General features: G+C 42.5%; 2 protein-coding genes across 6 annotated transcripts; both read left to right on the forward strand.

Annotated features, from left to right (window-relative positions):
• Nucleotides 1-783: 783 nt before the first annotated feature.
• Nucleotides 784-6,866, forward strand: LOC123723850 (ubiquitin carboxyl-terminal hydrolase 37). Of its 3 annotated transcripts, XM_082974136.1 has the most exons (14): nucleotides 784-839; nucleotides 1,159-1,502; nucleotides 1,951-2,055; nucleotides 2,377-2,508; nucleotides 3,130-3,262; nucleotides 3,372-3,508; nucleotides 3,661-3,760; nucleotides 3,890-3,969; nucleotides 4,182-4,417; nucleotides 4,628-4,674; nucleotides 4,860-4,941; nucleotides 5,745-5,880; nucleotides 5,950-6,228; nucleotides 6,670-6,866. In XM_082974136.1, the coding sequence occupies exons 1-13, from the start codon at nucleotides 786-788 to the stop codon at nucleotides 5,954-5,956; spliced, it is 1,593 nt and encodes a 530-aa protein (XP_082830262.1). In that variant the 5' UTR covers nucleotides 784-785; the 3' UTR covers nucleotides 5,957-6,228; nucleotides 6,670-6,866. The 3 variants fall into 3 exon arrangements, with proteins under 3 accessions (XP_082830262.1, XP_082830261.1, XP_045572401.2); XM_082974135.1 differs by having other exon boundaries at nucleotides 785-839; nucleotides 5,745-6,228; XM_045716445.2 differs by lacking the exon at nucleotides 6,670-6,866 and having other exon boundaries at nucleotides 785-839; nucleotides 5,745-6,623.
• Nucleotides 6,867-11,047: 4,181 nt separating this feature from the next.
• Nucleotides 11,048-17,130, forward strand: LOC106602220 (ubiquitin carboxyl-terminal hydrolase 37). 3 transcript variants are annotated; one of them, XM_045716444.2, is made up of 14 exons: nucleotides 11,048-11,103; nucleotides 11,423-11,766; nucleotides 12,215-12,319; nucleotides 12,641-12,772; nucleotides 13,394-13,526; nucleotides 13,636-13,772; nucleotides 13,925-14,024; nucleotides 14,154-14,233; nucleotides 14,446-14,681; nucleotides 14,892-14,938; nucleotides 15,124-15,205; nucleotides 16,009-16,144; nucleotides 16,214-16,492; nucleotides 16,934-17,130. In XM_045716444.2, exons 1-13 carry the CDS (start codon nucleotides 11,050-11,052, stop codon nucleotides 16,218-16,220), a joined length of 1,593 nt encoding a protein of 530 aa, XP_045572400.2. In that variant the 5' UTR covers nucleotides 11,048-11,049; the 3' UTR covers nucleotides 16,221-16,492; nucleotides 16,934-17,130. The 3 variants fall into 3 exon arrangements, with proteins under 3 accessions (XP_045572400.2, XP_045572397.2, XP_082830263.1); XM_045716441.2 differs by having other exon boundaries at nucleotides 11,049-11,103; nucleotides 16,009-16,492; XM_082974137.1 differs by lacking the exon at nucleotides 16,934-17,130 and having other exon boundaries at nucleotides 11,049-11,103; nucleotides 16,009-16,887.
• Nucleotides 17,131-17,544: the final 414 nt, after the last annotated feature.

A 17,544-nucleotide genomic window follows, 5' to 3' on the forward strand; every position in this document is an offset into this window, starting at 1 on the left:
AGTTTAATATTAAAAACTGTCAAATGCTTCTCAAAGATGCCCTCTGGTGGTCAAACTAGCACTAACTAGCATTAATGGCAACAATAACGTGCCATAGAATTCTGCGGCAGCCTGCAAGTTGTGCTGCAGTATGATGCAACTTTTTAAAGAAGAACCACTGTAGGAGTTGGCAAGACAGCACTAAACAGATCTGGGACTCTAGCTAGGGTTGGGTTAAGTTTAGGTAAGAAGAATTGTTTAGGGGTTGGAGTGAGGTTAGAAAACAAAATTCAGTCCAGCAACCTTGTGTTATGCCTTCCATTCAACACCAACTTATCACCTAGCAAGTGTATTTAACTCGCACTGGGCACTGTAAGCTCTGCCCACTGACCATTGAGCTGTAATTGAATCAATCACATTCATTATGTCCTTGAGGCAGAGCTGCACTCCATCTGCTGGTGAATAAGAGAAAAATAATTTAGCATTTCAATGAACCGACGACCAAACCACAAACAACATGGGAGCTGAAGATGAAGGCACTTAACGTGCCTTAATTGTGGTCATATGTTTAACAACACTACATACAAAAAATGAATGTAAAAAAAGAAACAAGGAAACAATGGAACATATTATCTACAATATTTTATGTATACTGCATAACTTTGCTCTTCAATAAAACATATTTGTTCAACGAAAACAATATATTTTAAAATATTATAGATTGGGTTGCCAGATGGTGGTGTCATACATGACCGATGACATCACAATGGTCTTAAAGCCAATTTGAACAATGGGTTAATGTGGATATGTATCAGTCTTCATTGGATATTGACATGGCTTGTTTCTGCTGGTGCAAAAAGGTATGAAATCAGGTCGTTAAATTGATTAAAACCTCTTAAATTCTGGAGTAGTATTTTTCTCTTACACCTAGTGGGAAGAATAAAAGTACATTCTGACTGACAAGTACATAAAAAGTGTACATGAAATGTACATGAAGTTCGGCTTTTGCAAATGTCACTCAATGTAACCTGTCTATACTGTGTTATTTGAGGTTTAGGATAGATGGCTAAGTTCCTCTCATTTAGGCCTACCTCTTCCTATTCTGATGACCCCACCTCTTCCATTGGCTGGGGATCTGGGAAAAAGGTATTCAGCACTATCACATTTTCTTGTCGACAGAAAAAACGTCAGAAAGCAAATTCAATTGATGTGGAGCAGAAGACAAGAAAGAAGAATGAGAGTGGCACTTCATCCCCCTCTCCAATTCCATCTGAACGGAATGTCTCCGTCACCTCTGACCCTTCACCCTCTGACCAACTCTCCTCCCTCCATCCACCTTCCTCTCCTGTTAAATGTTCCTCTCAGCCTTGCTCTCCTGAAAAACAGCCCTCTGTACCCCGGTCACCTGCCAAACACCCTTCCCCAGTGAAATCCTCACCAGTGGTGTCCCGCCCTAGTTTTCCCTCTCCTACCAACCCTCTGGACCGTCATGGAGACACCAGCCATGAGGGCACAACAGTCAGGTAATTCAAACAAAAAGTACAGTGCCATCCTAGAGTCTCTATGGAGAGTTGGGTTTAGTGCTACAAGACCAGGGCCAGTGTTTATCAAGAGTATGAGTGCTAATCTAGGATCAGGTCCTCTCTGTCCATAATAATCTGATTTATTATGATATAAAAGGCAAAACTGATCCTAGATCAGACTCCTACTCTGAAACACTTGATAAACACAGTCCCAGAAAGTTATTTTCCTCAAACTGTAGTTTTAGGCTCTTCTATCCACATCTAGTGGATAAAGAGAGTACTAACCTATTGCTCTGGTCTACTTGGTAGACTGCATTTATATGGACAGCAATACATGCGTAACTACTCACTGTGTTTATAGTACAGTATAGTATTGATTAGAGAGACTGTGTAGAGTGATACTATCTCTGTTTTGGAGGCTTTAGACCTGTTTCTCTCCTTCCTCCAGACCTCTGTCTCTTCAGGACCACTCTAGCCCAAGGCCCCAGAGGCCAGTCTCAGCCACCAGAGGGTCAGAAGAACGGGGGGCACTGGTCAACATGGAACTTCTTGGGTAAACCACAACACACCGCAAATGCACTGAATATAAGTTCTTTATTGTTTAGAGATCAATGTCTGATATACTATGGGATAGGGCTTACTATCAAGCATGTCAGTTTTATTAGATATTTATAAACCCATGAATTATGGCAATCTTGGTCTAAAGGACATCCACTTCTTTGGGTACTCACATAATTACATATAATTTATCCCTGACCAAGAAGGTTTCCATTATCATCACTTTATAGAGTTATGAAGGTTTATGACATAGGCCGCTCTATGTGTCTAGGATATTGTATCTCTGTGTGTACTGATGGCTGCTTCTTCTTCACAGGTTGCCTAACATTGGCAACACTTGCTTCCTTAACGCCACCCTGCAGTGCCTCCTGGTCCTGCCGTCCTTCTCAAAGGAAATCCTGCACCAGGAACAACTCTGGAGCTGCTCCCCCTTCTCCAACCTGCTCAGGTAAGGGAAGGCTCAAAAGCAGACACTCCCCCACACACCCGTTATTTGTGGTCATGAATTGAAGAAGGGACCCACTCTTTTCACGCCACTTCTATAGAAAGTGATAATCGTAGCAGGTTAGGAGAGCATTTTCACTAATCCTATCCCTTTTCCTATCCTTAACCACTTCATATTCTGCTGTGTATTCTATTTTTGGTTTATTTTCCAGTTTATTTTTTTTCTCAGAATCTTCATAACCCAGAGGAACAACAATGACACAATGATTATGATGTAGGCATTTGTAGGCCAATTTGGAAAGTGTAGAATGACTACATTACCCATAATGTACATTGACTGAACATTCCACATTACCGTGGGAAATTTGGTCGTTTTTTAAAATGCTCTGGAATTGAGAGCAGTATCCAAACCAAATATCTTAGGAGAATAAACAACACATTTTTGTTGCTTTGATCATTGTCCGTCCTCAAAGGGGAAATTGCATTGAATCGAATGAATAATTTCTAACGGTGGGGTGCCGCTAGATAAAACATATTTGGATATACTCATCTGCCTCTTCGGGCGTTAGCCAGTAGGTTGACGCCATCCAGTCAGCTGCTAATTTACTCTCTGTCTCCCCTACAGGTGTCTGTCTGATGTGCACCGTTTGGGTCTACCTGACAATGGGGCAAACCAGGCCTCAAAAGCAGACCTCATGTGGAAGGTCAAGTACTCCTTGTCGGGATATGATTTGAAGTATCTGGGTGACACGCAACAGGTAACTGAGGCACTACTCTCTTGTGTACGAGCGCTCTTTTTGCAAGGGTTCATTTTCTCTTCATCATTTGCTTTTATCTTGGTATGTTTCTTTCTCTTCCTCATCATAGGACGCACACGAGTTCCTTGTGAATATGCTGTGCCAGCTGAAGGAGGAGGGCATGATACTGAAGACACTCGGGGTGAGCTATACCTGCCCTGTTTCCCAGCTGGAGTTCCAGCTTGTGTCGGTGCGCACATGTACCAGGTAAGAGCTCCCATTGGTTGTAATGTATCTACTGAGAACATGATCTTTCTACAAATAATATTACAAAACACATGGCATAACAGAAACATTGTAGAGACCTGAAACAGAAACAGACTTGATGCATTTTTCTTCTCTTTGTCCTGCTTCTGAAGCTGTGGGCGCGAGTCGTCCACCAGAGAGGACTACAACCACCTCTCGTTGGACTTCAGCCCTGAGCGCACATTGCTGAGCAGCCTAGCACTCACTTTCAAAGTCAGCACTTAGGGCTCAGACCTGCATGTAGAGACTAACACCCAGGGCAAGCTGCCCACTCCTCAGAATACGCTATCTTATTATTGTAGTGGTATCATTCATTTTGTAATGCTTTTGTTTCTAACCCAGGGCAAAAAGGTTGAATTCACATGTGAGGGCTGTAAAGGCCTCTACGCCTCAAAGGTGGAGCAGTTCCACACACTGCCTCTGTGAGTTGTCCCTTTATAACCTCTCATAGGACTAGCAGTGTTTAATGAAATGAGTGGTCATTGTGTCCTGAGCCTTTAGGAGTAGTTACCTTCCTGAGCAGGTTGTAGGACTTAAGGATGAGCACCACCCAACACATTTCCCTCATCTGTTGTTTTGTTGACTGGTTTCATTGTCTGTCTGTTCATCTCTCTTCCTCTCTGTCTCTGGGCAGTGTGCTGGTTCTGCATCTGAAGAGGTTTGGACGCCCTGGGGGGTTGGAGAAGCTGGAGGCTCCTCTTTTGTTTCCTTCGGAGCTGAGGCTCTCTACCCTCTGTGGGGACATGGTGCCACAGCTGCACAGTGCCAACCCACAGGCCCCCAGCATCCAGGGGTCCATCCCCCAGACCCTCGCCAGCCAAGTCTCCAGCCCACCTGGAGAGGCCAAAGACAGCACCCTCTGCTGTTCAGGTAGGTCATGGCACCATAACACGATTCTTGCTCCAACACCACACAAACCACCCACTCCCAAAACGGTCCTGCTGACAGAGAAGCTGGAAGCTGCAATTTAAAATGTTTCTCAGACATCTTTAGTGATGTATGGGAGCTGTTTTAGTCCAGAGCATTTCAGACAAGTGACCACGTTTTCACAGCTCTTTATATGTATATTTGACCCCTCAGATTCAAATGACCAGGAACCAGGGAAAGTGCTGCTGACAGCCTCAGTGGTGAGAAGAGAGAGAGAGAGAGTGAATCCAGTGAAAAATAAGTTATGACAGAACACTGAGATAGTTATGAGGAGTACACGATGTAGTAGACCTCCTGTAGTAGACTAGTACTGTAGTAGACTGTAGACAGTGTGGTGGACTGTAGAGGAAAGGAGAATCCTATGACCACATGTGTTTTCTTACAGAAGCAGCAGCCAGTGAAGTCAGTGAATGGTTACTACCAGCTGACTGGCGTAGTCTCTCATTTGGGAGGCTCCGCATACTCCGGTAAGTAAATACCTTAAAACACACACATGCAGAAGCACAATACATATGACATCAGCTGAATTCCAAATCACTCCTCGTCTCTCAATTTGCGCGTTCATTTGTGCCTCTGCCATATACACAAGTACCCAAAAGCTGAGGGAGTGAAAATTATCGAGGGTGAAGGCCAGGGATCATCAACTAGATTCAGCCTCGGGTCAAATTTTTTTCTTAGCCAGATGGGCCGGGGTATGGAACAAAATTACAAATAATTTGTAGACCGCAAATTGACTGTAAGAAGCCCAAACAGATATAATATTTGACTCATTTCAAACCTTGCTTAAATTTGTGTACCATCACATATATCTCTTTATTGTCCGTGGGAATATTTTGAAACAGATTTCCAAAATGAAAATCACTTGGAGCTGATTTGCTGGTGTTTTTACAGTCTTTTAACAATGACATTTTATTGGGTCAGAAAACATGGGGGGCCAAATAAAATCACCCATGGGCCAAATTTGTGGAACCCTGGAGAGTAGGGGATAATTAGACCCTCCAATAGCCACTTCAGCCAAGCGAGCAAGGCTTCAGAGTGAAGTGCCATCCCGACAGGCACTGCAATATGTTTAGAGTTTACGCAATTTAATTCAAAAGAATGGAGAGGCATGCCTAATTATATGCCACGTGTATTTGTTTATCTCTGATTTCAAAACTTGACACGTGTAACAGATAAAATACCTCCAAAATGAACTGTTTAACTGTTACAAAACACTATTACTCACAATAGCCTGACCTTTGAACTCTAGTCTGTCTTCCTTGTTCCACAGGGCACTACATTAGTGACATCTTGCATGCCAGTGGAAACTGGTTCTGCTGTAACGACAGCCAGGTGTCAATGTCCAATGAAGCCACTGTGCTGAGGACCAGAGCCCGGAGTGCCTACATGCTCTTCTATATGTTCAGGTACTGCTTACTCTCGCCATCTATATTCTTGTGTTGCTATATATGTGTACGGTTCCTTTCACCCTACAGGGCTTGAGAGCGGGAGGCCCCAGTACACAGGGCCTAACAGGGGCACCAGCCCCAGCATAAACACGGGCAGCACCTGGACCGGCCTCTAAACACTCAGACCTGCCTGAACAGGGGTAGTACCAGGCCCAGCCTCAAAACCCCCAGCCCAGCCTCAACAGACGCAGCATCTGGACCAGATGCAACACCCCCAGCCCAGCCTCAACAGGGGAAGAACCAGGCCCAGTCACAACATGGGCAGAACAAGGCCCAGCCCCAACACCCTCAGACCTGCCTCAACAGGTGCAGCACTCGGCCCAACTTCCAATCCCCCCCCCCCCATAAAAAAGATAACTGGTCTATCAATCATGCGGCTCAAGGGAGACTTGCTCTTCAACACTAGCATGAACATTCTTTTCAGTAGCTTATGTCATAAATATCTGCACTTGTTTTGACTACTTCACCTAATGTATAAAGCTCATGTAAAAAAAACATATAAAGTATAGACACTAAATGTAGTATACATGTAAATGTGGTGGATAGAGTGTGTGATTATTTAGAGGGTATAACATCCCTTCCTATTTGGTTTGGTTTGAAAACCTGCTGTTGTGAAATACACTGTAGTCTGTAACTTCTTATTCAGCATGGTCACACCGGATGACCTGCAATATTAATAAAGACAAACAAATTTAAGATAATCCAATTTAAGATGATTCTGTTAACCGTTGTAACTCTTTAACTCAGGAAGCTTTATCGTCTGGGATTCAGGCCCGTCCTCATAGGAAACGCGACAAAGGGAAGCAGCTGTAATGGAGCCTTCTAACCCTCAATCAGGTCTGGAGGAGGAATGCAGCACAAAGATTCAGAGATGCTATGAGTATCTTTTGAAGTTACTCTCCAGTTGTATTTCATTTGAATAAATACAGACATGAAAATCCGGCGCTACGGATGTAATCTTGGTTCTGTGAGTAGAGTAACGGGTCACCAAACGACCTATGGGAACTCCTTCCCTTTCACGTGATATGATTGAGATGCTTATTATCAACGATGTTTACAATGACGCCACACCCTTTCTGTACCATTGTGACCTGTCACTATAAAAGGCGGTGTGAAGTGACATTATCTTATCTCACTTATACTCCCCTACATATTTATTTGGACAGCGAAGCTACAACTTTCCATTTGGCTCTATACGCCAGCATTTTGGATTGGAGATCAAATGTTTCATATGGGGTGACTGTACAGAATGTCACCTTTTATTTATTAAGGGTAATGAATGGTAATAATGTTGAGTGAGAAAGTTACAGAGGATCATACCCCCAAGACCATAAACCATAATAGGGGAGGTTAGCATTTTAGGGGAGGTATGCTATTTAAACCTCTGTAAGTCTCTCATCATTATTCACAATTCATTCATGATTATCTTTAATTATCTTTAGTCATTCATCATTATCTTTATTCTTATTTACAATAAAATTGACTCCGGAGTTACACTATACATTATTTACCATTCATTTCTATTACATTTCCATTTTAGTCATTTAGCAGAATTAATCTTAACATACAGTGCTTTTAGAAAGTATTCACACCCCTAGACCTTTTCCACATTTTGTTGTGTTACAGACTGAATTTAAAATGCAGTAAATATATTTTTCTCTCAAAAATGTTTGCAAATGTATTGAAAATAAAATATAATGTAGAATTTACATAAGTATTCACACCCCTAAGTAAATACTTTGTAGAAGCACATTTGGCAGAGATTACAGCTGTGAGTATTTCTGGGTTAATCTCTAGGAGCTTTTCACATCTGGATTGTGCAACATGTTCCAATTACTCTTTTCAAAAAGCTTTAAGTTCTGTCAAATTGCTTGTTGATCATTGCTAGACAACTATTTTCAGGTCTTGACATAGATTTTCATGAAGATTTAAGTCAAAACTGTAACTTGGCCACTCAGGAGCATTCACTGTCTTCTTGGTAAGCAACTCCAGTGTATATTTGTCCTTCTGTTTTAGGTTGTTGTCCTGCTTAAAGGTGAATTAATCTCCCAGTATCTGGTGGAAAGCAGCCTGCACCAGGTTTTCCTCTTGGATTTTGCCTGTGTTTAGCTCCATTCAGTAAAAATGTTTTCTTCTGAAAAACTCCCCAGTCCTTAACAATTACAAGCATACCTTGACATACTGTACGATAGTGAAACTCTTTATCAGTCAACCACAGTGGATTAGAAACACTGGCCACCACGTGACTCCCACCAGCCTTAGTTTGATAATATAATACATGATATGACTCCCACCAGCCTTAGTTTGATAATATAACACTTCATACGACTCCCACCAGCCTTAGTTTGATAATATAATACATGATATGACTCCCACCAGCCTTAGTTTGATAATATAACACTTCATACGACACCCACCAGCCTTAGTTTGATAATATAACACTTCATACGACTCCCACCAGCCTTAGTTTGATAATATAGTACATGATATGACTCCCACCAGCCTTAGTTTGATAATATAATACATGACATGACTCCCACCAGCCTTAGTTTGATAATATAATACATGACATGATTCCCACCAGCCTTAGTTTGATAATATAATACATGACATGACTCCCACCAGCCTTAGTTTGATAATATAATACATGATATGACTCCCACCAGCCTTAGTTTGATAATATAATACATGATATGACTCCCACCAGCCTTAGTTTGATATTATACTACTTGATATGACTCCCACCAGCCTTAGTTTGATATACTACTTGATATGACTCCCACCAGCCTCAGTTTGATAATATTCTACTTGATATGATTCTATATCATGCTATATGATGTATGTGTGAATTCACAGGGTCCCAATTGTGGATGTGCTAAAATATATTGGGATTCTGATAATTGACATATACACTACATATATCCTGACTGAGTTTATAGCACCCACAGCCTTCAAATGGAGAGCACTTTATGGCTCTCACTCTGTGACTGCTTGTGTAGGGGGAAGTTGCCACTAGACGCTGATCTTAGGTTTGTTTTGCATTTCCACCACAAATGGTTACGGTTAGGATTGGGGGAGAGACACCTGATCCTAGATCTGTAGCTAGGGGAAACTTCCCCCCGGAGTGTGACCGGCACCAATGGCCATTATACTGTTGAAGTCGGATGTTTGCATACACTTTGATTGGAGTCATTAAAACGTATTTTTCAAACACTCCACAAATTTCTTGTTAACAAACTATAGTTTTGGCAAGTCGGTTAGGACATCTACTTTGTGTGTAATACCCTTGTTTGAACCAAGTATTGAGTTTATTTGTTATAATTAATAGGTATTATATTTTAAAGATGATTGAATTGCTCCTAAACTGTAATGTTATTAATGCATTATGCTTTTTGAAGAAATATTTATTTAATGTATAAGTGAATAGTTTGGTTTAGGTTGAAGTTTAGGTTTTGACCAATAAGGTCGATGTTAAGTTGTGGCCAATGGGAGTTGACCTGGTTAACGGGAGGCCTGGGAAAAAAGAGAGGGAAAGAGACGTTGATGAAAGGATGGACGTTTTACATTAGGACCGTTGGTGAAGAAAAATTATAAAAGAAGACGACAAAACTAGAACAAAACCCCATACCTACTAAGACATGAAGGGAAATACCAATTTTATTTGATAAAAGAGTTGTTATAATTTTGTTAAAACTTAGTAAAGACTGAAGCTACCGTCTCGTCGTGGAGGTATTTGCGATCCTTGAGGTTAGCCTAGCATCGTGTGACACCGGGAGATAATTGCTTGGGAAGCTTAACAAGTTCATGTTCCCATGGGATATCGGTTACGGCTAAGGAGTACTGTCTGCATGGGTAGCTGTGCTTCCCTTGGACTTTGTGAGGAAACCTGCATGGAACTGCCATACTTCGCTGAGGGAATATCTACTAAGTGGTGAGTAACAACAATGTGAGATGCTTCTGGATATTTTTGGGTGTCGTCATTTTTTTTGGAGCTCCAACGTGCGCCAACGGTTTATTTCAGCAAACTTGAAATAATTTGGACACGGGTTGTGCACGACTCATTGGGGTTTATTATCTTTTTATTTCTTTAGATTTTGTGTCTGAAAAAGAGTGGTTATAGAGGGTGCAACCGGTAAGCACCTTTGGAGTAAATGTCAGTTTGCTTTTCATAGCCGAGCGTTCAGAGGTCGAGAGAGAGAGAGGTCGAGAGAGAGAGAGGTCGAGAGAGAGGACAGACAGAGGGGTCAAGAGAGAGGACAGACAGAGGGGTCTAGAGAGGTTTGAAACACACACAGTAACATGTGTAAATGAGTTCCGAGAGCCGATCTGTTATCCAACGATTAGTTTAATATTAAAAACTGTCAAATGCTTCTCAAAGATGCTCTCTGGTGGTCAAACTAGCACTAACTGGTATTAATGGCAACAATAACGTGCCATAGAATTCTGCGGCAGCCTGCAAGTTGTGCTGCAGTATGATGCAACTTTTTAAAGAAGAACCACTGTAGGAGTTGGCAAGACAGCACTAAACAGATCTGGGACTCTAGCTAGGGTTGGGTTAAGTTTAGGTAAGAAGAATTGTTTAGGGGTTGGAGTGAGGTTAGAAAACAAAATTCAGTCCAGCAACCTTGTGTTATGCCTTCCATTCAACACCAACTTATCACCTAGCAAGTGTATTTAACTCGCACAGGACACTGTAAGCTCTGCCCACTGACCATTGAGCTTTAATTGAATCAATCACATTCATTATGTCCTTGAGGCAGAGCTGCACTCCATCTGCTGGTGAATAAGAGAAAAATAATTTAGCATTTCAATGAACCGACGACCAAACCACAAACAACATGGGAGCTGAAGATGAAGGCACTTAACGTGCCTTAATTGTGGTCATATGTTTAACAACACTACATACAAAAAATGAATGTAAAAAAAGAAACAAGGAAACAATGGAACATATTATCTACAATATTTTATGTATACTGCATAACTTTGCTCTTCAATAAAACATATTTGTTCAACGAAAACAATATATTTTAAAATATTATAGATTGGGTTGCCAGATGGTGGTGTCATACATGACCGATGACATCACAATGGTCTTAAAGCCAATTTGAACAATGGGTTAATGTGGATATGTATCAGTCTTCATTGGATATTGACATGGCTTGTTTCTGCTGGTGCAAAAAGGTATGAAATCAGGTCGTTAAATTGATTAAAACCTCTTAAATTCTGGAGTAGTATTTTTCTCTTACACCTAGTGGGAAGAATAAAAGTACATTCTGACTGACAAGTACATAAAAAGTGTACATGAAATGTACATGAAGTTCGGCTTTTGCAAATGTCACTCAATGTAACCTGTCTATACTGTGTTATTTGAGGTTTAGGATAGATGGCTAAGTTCCTCTCATTTAGGCCTACCTCTTCCTATTCTGATGACCCCACCTCTTCCATTGGCTGGGGATCTGGGAAAAAGGTATTCAGCACTATCACATTTTCTTGTCGACAGAAAAAACGTCAGAAAGCAAATTCAATTGATGTGGAGCAGAAGACAAGAAAGAAGAATGAGAGTGGCACTTCATCCCCCTCTCCAATTCCATCTGAACGGAATGTCTCCGTCACCTCTGACCCTTCACCCTCTGACCAACTCTCCTCCCTCCATCCACCTTCCTCTCCTGTTAAATGTTCCTCTCAGCCTTGCTCTCCTGAAAAACAGCCCTCTGTACCCCGGTCACCTGCCAAACACCCTTCCCCAGTGAAATCCTCACCAGTGGTGTCCCGCCCTAGTTTTCCCTCTCCTACCAACCCTCTGGACCGTCATGGAGACACCAGCCATGAGGGCACAACAGTCAGGTAATTCAAACAAAAAGTACAGTGCCATCCTAGAGTCTCTATGGAGAGTTGGGTTTAGTGCTACAAGACCAGGGCCAGTGTTTATCAAGAGTATGAGTGCTAATCTAGGATCAGGTCCTCTCTGTCCATAATAATCTGATTTATTATGATATAAAAGGCAAAACTGATCCTAGATCAGACTCCTACTCTGAAACACTTGATAAACACAGTCCCAGAAAGTTATTTTCCTCAAACTGTAGTTTTAGGCTCTTCTATCCACATCTAGTGGATAAAGAGAGTACTAACCTATTGCTCTGGTCTACTTGGTAGACTGCATTTATATGGACAGCAATACATGCGTAACTACTCACTGTGTTTATAGTACAGTATAGTATTGATTAGAGAGACTGTGTAGAGTGATACTATCTCTGTTTTGGAGGCTTTAGACCTGTTTCTCTCCTTCCTCCAGACCTCTGTCTCTTCAGGACCACTCTAGCCCAAGGCCCCAGAGGCCAGTCTCAGCCACCAGAGGGTCAGAAGAACGGGGGGCACTGGTCAACATGGAACTTCTTGGGTAAACCACAACACACCGCAAATGCACTGAATATAAGTTCTTTATTGTTTAGAGATCAATGTCTGATATACTATGGGATAGGGCTTACTATCAAGCATGTCAGTTTTATTAGATATTTATAAACCCATGAATTATGGCAATCTTGGTCTAAAGGACATCCACTTCTTTGGGTACTCACATAATTACATATAATTTATCCCTGACCAAGAAGGTTTCCATTATCATCACTTTATAGAGTTATGAAGGTTTATGACATAGGCCGCTCTATGTGTCTAGGATATTGTATCTCTGTGTGTACTGATGGCTGCTTCTTCTTCACAGGTTGCCTAACATTGGCAACACTTGCTTCCTTAACGCCACCCTGCAGTGCCTCCTGGTCCTGCCGTCCTTCTCAAAGGAAATCCTGCACCAGGAACAACTCTGGAGCTGCTCCCCCTTCTCCAACCTGCTCAGGTAAGGGAAGGCTCAAAAGCAGACACTCCCCCACACACCCGTTATTTGTGGTCATGAATTGAAGAAGGGACCCACTCTTTTCACGCCACTTCTATAGAAAGTGATAATCGTAGCAGGTTAGGAGAGCATTTTCACTAATCCTATCCCTTTTCCTATCCTTAACCACTTCATATTCTGCTGTGTATTCTATTTTTGGTTTATTTTCCAGTTTATTTTTTTTCTCAGAATCTTCATAACCCAGAGGAACAACAATGACACAATGATTATGATGTAGGCATTTGTAGGCCAATTTGGAAAGTGTAGAATGACTACATTACCCATAATGTACATTGACTGAACATTCCACATTACCGTGGGAAATTTGGTCGTTTTTTAAAATGCTCTGGAATTGAGAGCAGTATCCAAACCAAATATCTTAGGAGAATAAACAACACATTTTTGTTGCTTTGATCATTGTCCGTCCTCAAAGGGGAAATTGCATTGAATCGAATGAATAATTTCTAACGGTGGGGTGCCGCTAGATAAAACATATTTGGATATACTCATCTGCCTCTTCGGGCGTTAGCCAGTAGGTTGACGCCATCCAGTCAGCTGCTAATTTACTCTCTGTCTCCCCTACAGGTGTCTGTCTGATGTGCACCGTTTGGGTCTACCTGACAATGGGGCAAACCAGGCCTCAAAAGCAGACCTCATGTGGAAGGTCAAGTACTCCTTGTCGGGATATGATTTGAAGTATCTGGGTGACACGCAACAGGTAACTGAGGCACTACTCTCTTGTGTACGAGCGCTCTTTTTGCAAGGGTTCATTTTCTCTTCATCATTTGCTTTTATCTTGGTATGTTTCTTTCTCTTCCTCATCATAGGACGCACACGAGTTCCTTGTGAATATGCTGTGCCAGCTGAAGGAGGAGGGCATGATACTGAAGACACTCGGGGTGAGCTATACCTGCCCTGTTTCCCAGCTGGAGTTCCAGCTTGTGTCGGTGCGCACATGTACCAGGTAAGAGCTCCCATTGGTTGTAATGTATCTACTGAGAACATGATCTTTCTACAAATAATATTACAAAACACATGGCATAACAGAAACATTGTAGAGACCTGAAACAGAAACAGACTTGATGCATTTTTCTTCTCTTTGTCCTGCTTCTGAAGCTGTGGGCGCGAGTCGTCCACCAGAGAGGACTACAACCACCTCTCGTTGGACTTCAGCCCTGAGCGCACATTGCTGAGCAGCCTAGCACTCACTTTCAAAGTCAGCACTTAGGGCTCAGACCTGCATGTAGAGACTAACACCCAGGGCAAGCTGCCCACTCCTCAGAATACGCTATCTTATTATTGTAGTGGTATCATTCATTTTGTAATGCTTTTGTTTCTAACCCAGGGCAAAAAGGTTGAATTCACATGTGAGGGCTGTAAAGGCCTCTACGCCTCAAAGGTGGAGCAGTTCCACACACTGCCTCTGTGAGTTGTCCCTTTATAACCTCTCATAGGACTAGCAGTGTTTAATGAAATGAGTGGTCATTGTGTCCTGAGCCTTTAGGAGTAGTTACCTTCCTGAGCAGGTTGTAGGACTTAAGGATGAGCACCACCCAACACATTTCCCTCATCTGTTGTTTTGTTGACTGGTTTCATTGTCTGTCTGTTCATCTCTCTTCCTCTCTGTCTCTGGGCAGTGTGCTGGTTCTGCATCTGAAGAGGTTTGGACGCCCTGGGGGGTTGGAGAAGCTGGAGGCTCCTCTTTTGTTTCCTTCGGAGCTGAGGCTCTCTACCCTCTGTGGGGACATGGTGCCACAGCTGCACAGTGCCAACCCACAGGCCCCCAGCATCCAGGGGTCCATCCCCCAGACCCTCGCCAGCCAAGTCTCCAGCCCACCTGGAGAGGCCAAAGACAGCACCCTCTGCTGTTCAGGTAGGTCATGGCACCATAACACGATTCTTGCTCCAACACCACACAAACCACCCACTCCCAAAACGGTCCTGCTGACAGAGAAGCTGGAAGCTGCAATTTAAAATGTTTCTCAGACATCTTTAGTGATGTATGGGAGCTGTTTTAGTCCAGAGCATTTCAGACAAGTGACCACGTTTTCACAGCTCTTTATATGTATATTTGACCCCTCAGATTCAAATGACCAGGAACCAGGGAAAGTGCTGCTGACAGCCTCAGTGGTGAGAAGAGAGAGAGAGAGAGTGAATCCAGTGAAAAATAAGTTATGACAGAACACTGAGATAGTTATGAGGAGTACACGATGTAGTAGACCTCCTGTAGTAGACTAGTACTGTAGTAGACTGTAGACAGTGTGGTGGACTGTAGAGGAAAGGAGAATCCTATGACCACATGTGTTTTCTTACAGAAGCAGCAGCCAGTGAAGTCAGTGAATGGTTACTACCAGCTGACTGGCGTAGTCTCTCATTTGGGAGGCTCCGCATACTCCGGTAAGTAAATACCTTAAAACACACACATGCAGAAGCACAATACATATGACATCAGCTGAATTCCAAATCACTCCTCGTCTCTCAATTTGCGCGTTCATTTGTGCCTCTGCCATATACACAAGTACCCAAAAGCTGAGGGAGTGAAAATTATCGAGGGTGAAGGCCAGGGATCATCAACTAGATTCAGCCTCGGGTCAAATTTTTTTCTTAGCCAGATGGGCCGGGGTATGGAACAAAATTACAAATAATTTGTAGACCGCAAATTGACTGTAAGAAGCCCAAACAGATATAATATTTGACTCATTTCAAACCTTGCTTAAATTTGTGTACCATCACATATATCTCTTTATTGTCCGTGGGAATATTTTGAAACAGATTTCCAAAATGAAAATCACTTGGAGCTGATTTGCTGGTGTTTTTACAGTCTTTTAACAATGACATTTTATTGGGTCAGAAAACATGGGGGGCCAAATAAAATCACCCATGGGCCAAATTTGTGGAACCCTGGAGAGTAGGGGATAATTAGACCCTCCAATAGCCACTTCAGCCAAGCGAGCAAGGCTTCAGAGTGAAGTGCCATCCCGACAGGCACTGCAATATGTTTAGAGTTTACGCAATTTAATTCAAAAGAATGGAGAGGCATGCCTAATTATATGCCACGTGTATTTGTTTATCTCTGATTTCAAAACTTGACACGTGTAACAGATAAAATACCTCCAAAATGAACTGTTTAACTGTTACAAAACACTATTACTCACAATAGCCTGACCTTTGAACTCTAGTCTGTCTTCCTTGTTCCACAGGGCACTACATTAGTGACATCTTGCATGCCAGTGGAAACTGGTTCTGCTGTAACGACAGCCAGGTGTCAATGTCCAATGAAGCCACTGTGCTGAGGACCAGAGCCCGGAGTGCCTACATGCTCTTCTATATGTTCAGGTACTGCTTACTCTCGCCATCTATATTCTTGTGTTGCTATATATGTGTACGGTTCCTTTCACCCTACAGGGCTTGAGAGCGGGAGGCCCCAGTACACAGGGCCTAACAGGGGCACCAGCCCCAGCATAAACACGGGCAGCACCTGGACCGGCCTCTAAACACTCAGACCTGCCTGAACAGGGGTAGTACCAGGCCCAGCCTCAAAACCCCCAGCCCAGCCTCAACAGACGCAGCATCTGGACCAGATGCAACACCCCCAGCCCAGCCTCAACAGGGGAAGAACCAGGCCCAGTCACAACATGGGCAGAACAAGGCCCAGCCCCAACACCCTCAGACCTGCCTCAACAGGTGCAGCACTCGGCCCAACTTCCAATCCCCCCCCCCCCATAAAAAAGATAACTGGTCTATCAATCATGCGGCTCAAGGGAGACTTGCTCTTCAACACTAGCATGAACATTCTTTTCAGTAGCTTATGTCATAAATATCTGCACTTGTTTTGACTACTTCACCTAATGTATAAAGCTCATGTAAAAAAAACATATAAAGTATAGACACTAAATGTAGTATACATGTAAATGTGGTGGATAGAGTGTGTGATTATTTAGAGGGTATAACATCCCTTCCTATTTGGTTTGGTTTGAAAACCTGCTGTTGTGAAATACACTGTAGTCTGTAACTTCTTATTCAGCATGGTCACACCGGATGACCTGCAATATTAATAAAGACAAACAAATTTAAGATAATCCAATTTAAGATGATTCTGTTAACCGTTGTAACTCTTTAACTCAGGAAGCTTTATCGTCTGGGATTCAGGCCCGTCCTCATAGGAAACGCGACAAAGGGAAGCAGCTGTAATGGAGCCTTCTAACCCTCAATCAGGTCTGGAGGAGGAATGCAGCACAAAGATTCAGAGATGCTATGAGTATCTTTTGAAGTTACTCTCCAGTTGTATTTCATTTGAATAAATACAGACATGAAAATCCGGCGCTACGGATGTAATCTTGGTTCTGTGAGTAGAGTAACGGGTCACCAAACGACCTATGGGAACTCCTTCCCTTTCACGTGATATGATTGAGATGCTTATTATCAACGATGTTTACAATGACGCCACACCCTTTCTGTACCATTGTGACCTGTCACTATAAAAGGCGGTGTGAAGTGACATTATCTTATCTCACTTATACTCCCCTACATATTTATTTGGACAGCGAAGCTACAACTTTCCATTTGGCTCTATACGCCAGCATTTTGGATTGGAGATCAAATGTTTCATATGGGGTGACTGTACAGAATGTCACCTTTTATTTATTAAGGGTAATGAATGGTAATAATGTTGAGTGAGAAAGTTACAGAGGATCATACCCCCAAGACCATAAACCATAATAGGGGAGGTTAGCATT

The sequence above is a fragment of the Salmo salar genome, chromosome 04 (assembly GCF_965601325.2).
Source record: "Salmo salar chromosome 04, fSalSal1, whole genome shotgun sequence".
Lineage (NCBI taxonomy): Eukaryota > Metazoa > Chordata > Actinopteri > Salmoniformes > Salmonidae > Salmo > Salmo salar.

What these genes read in the sequence shown, in the direction of transcription:
- LOC123723850 (XM_082974135.1), top strand. Translation starts at nt 786, where the DNA reads ATGTATCAGTCTTCATTGGATATTGACATGGCTTGTTTCTGCTGGTGC. An exon ending in ATCTGGGTGACACGCAACAG is followed by an intron (nt 3,263 to 3,371) that starts GTAACTGAGGCA and finishes TCCTCATCATAG; the next exon opens with GACGCACACGAGTTCCTTGT. An exon ending in GCCTAGCACTCACTTTCAAA is followed by an intron (nt 3,761 to 3,889) that starts GTCAGCACTTAG and finishes TTTCTAACCCAG; the next exon opens with GGCAAAAAGGTTGAATTCAC.
- LOC106602220 (XM_045716441.2), top strand. Translation starts at nt 11,050, where the DNA reads ATGTATCAGTCTTCATTGGATATTGACATGGCTTGTTTCTGCTGGTGC. An exon ending in CCCTTCTCCAACCTGCTCAG is followed by an intron (nt 12,773 to 13,393) that starts GTAAGGGAAGGC and finishes TCTCCCCTACAG; the next exon opens with GTGTCTGTCTGATGTGCACC. An exon ending in TGCTGCTGACAGCCTCAGTG is followed by an intron (nt 14,939 to 15,123) that starts GTGAGAAGAGAG and finishes GTTTTCTTACAG; the next exon opens with AAGCAGCAGCCAGTGAAGTC.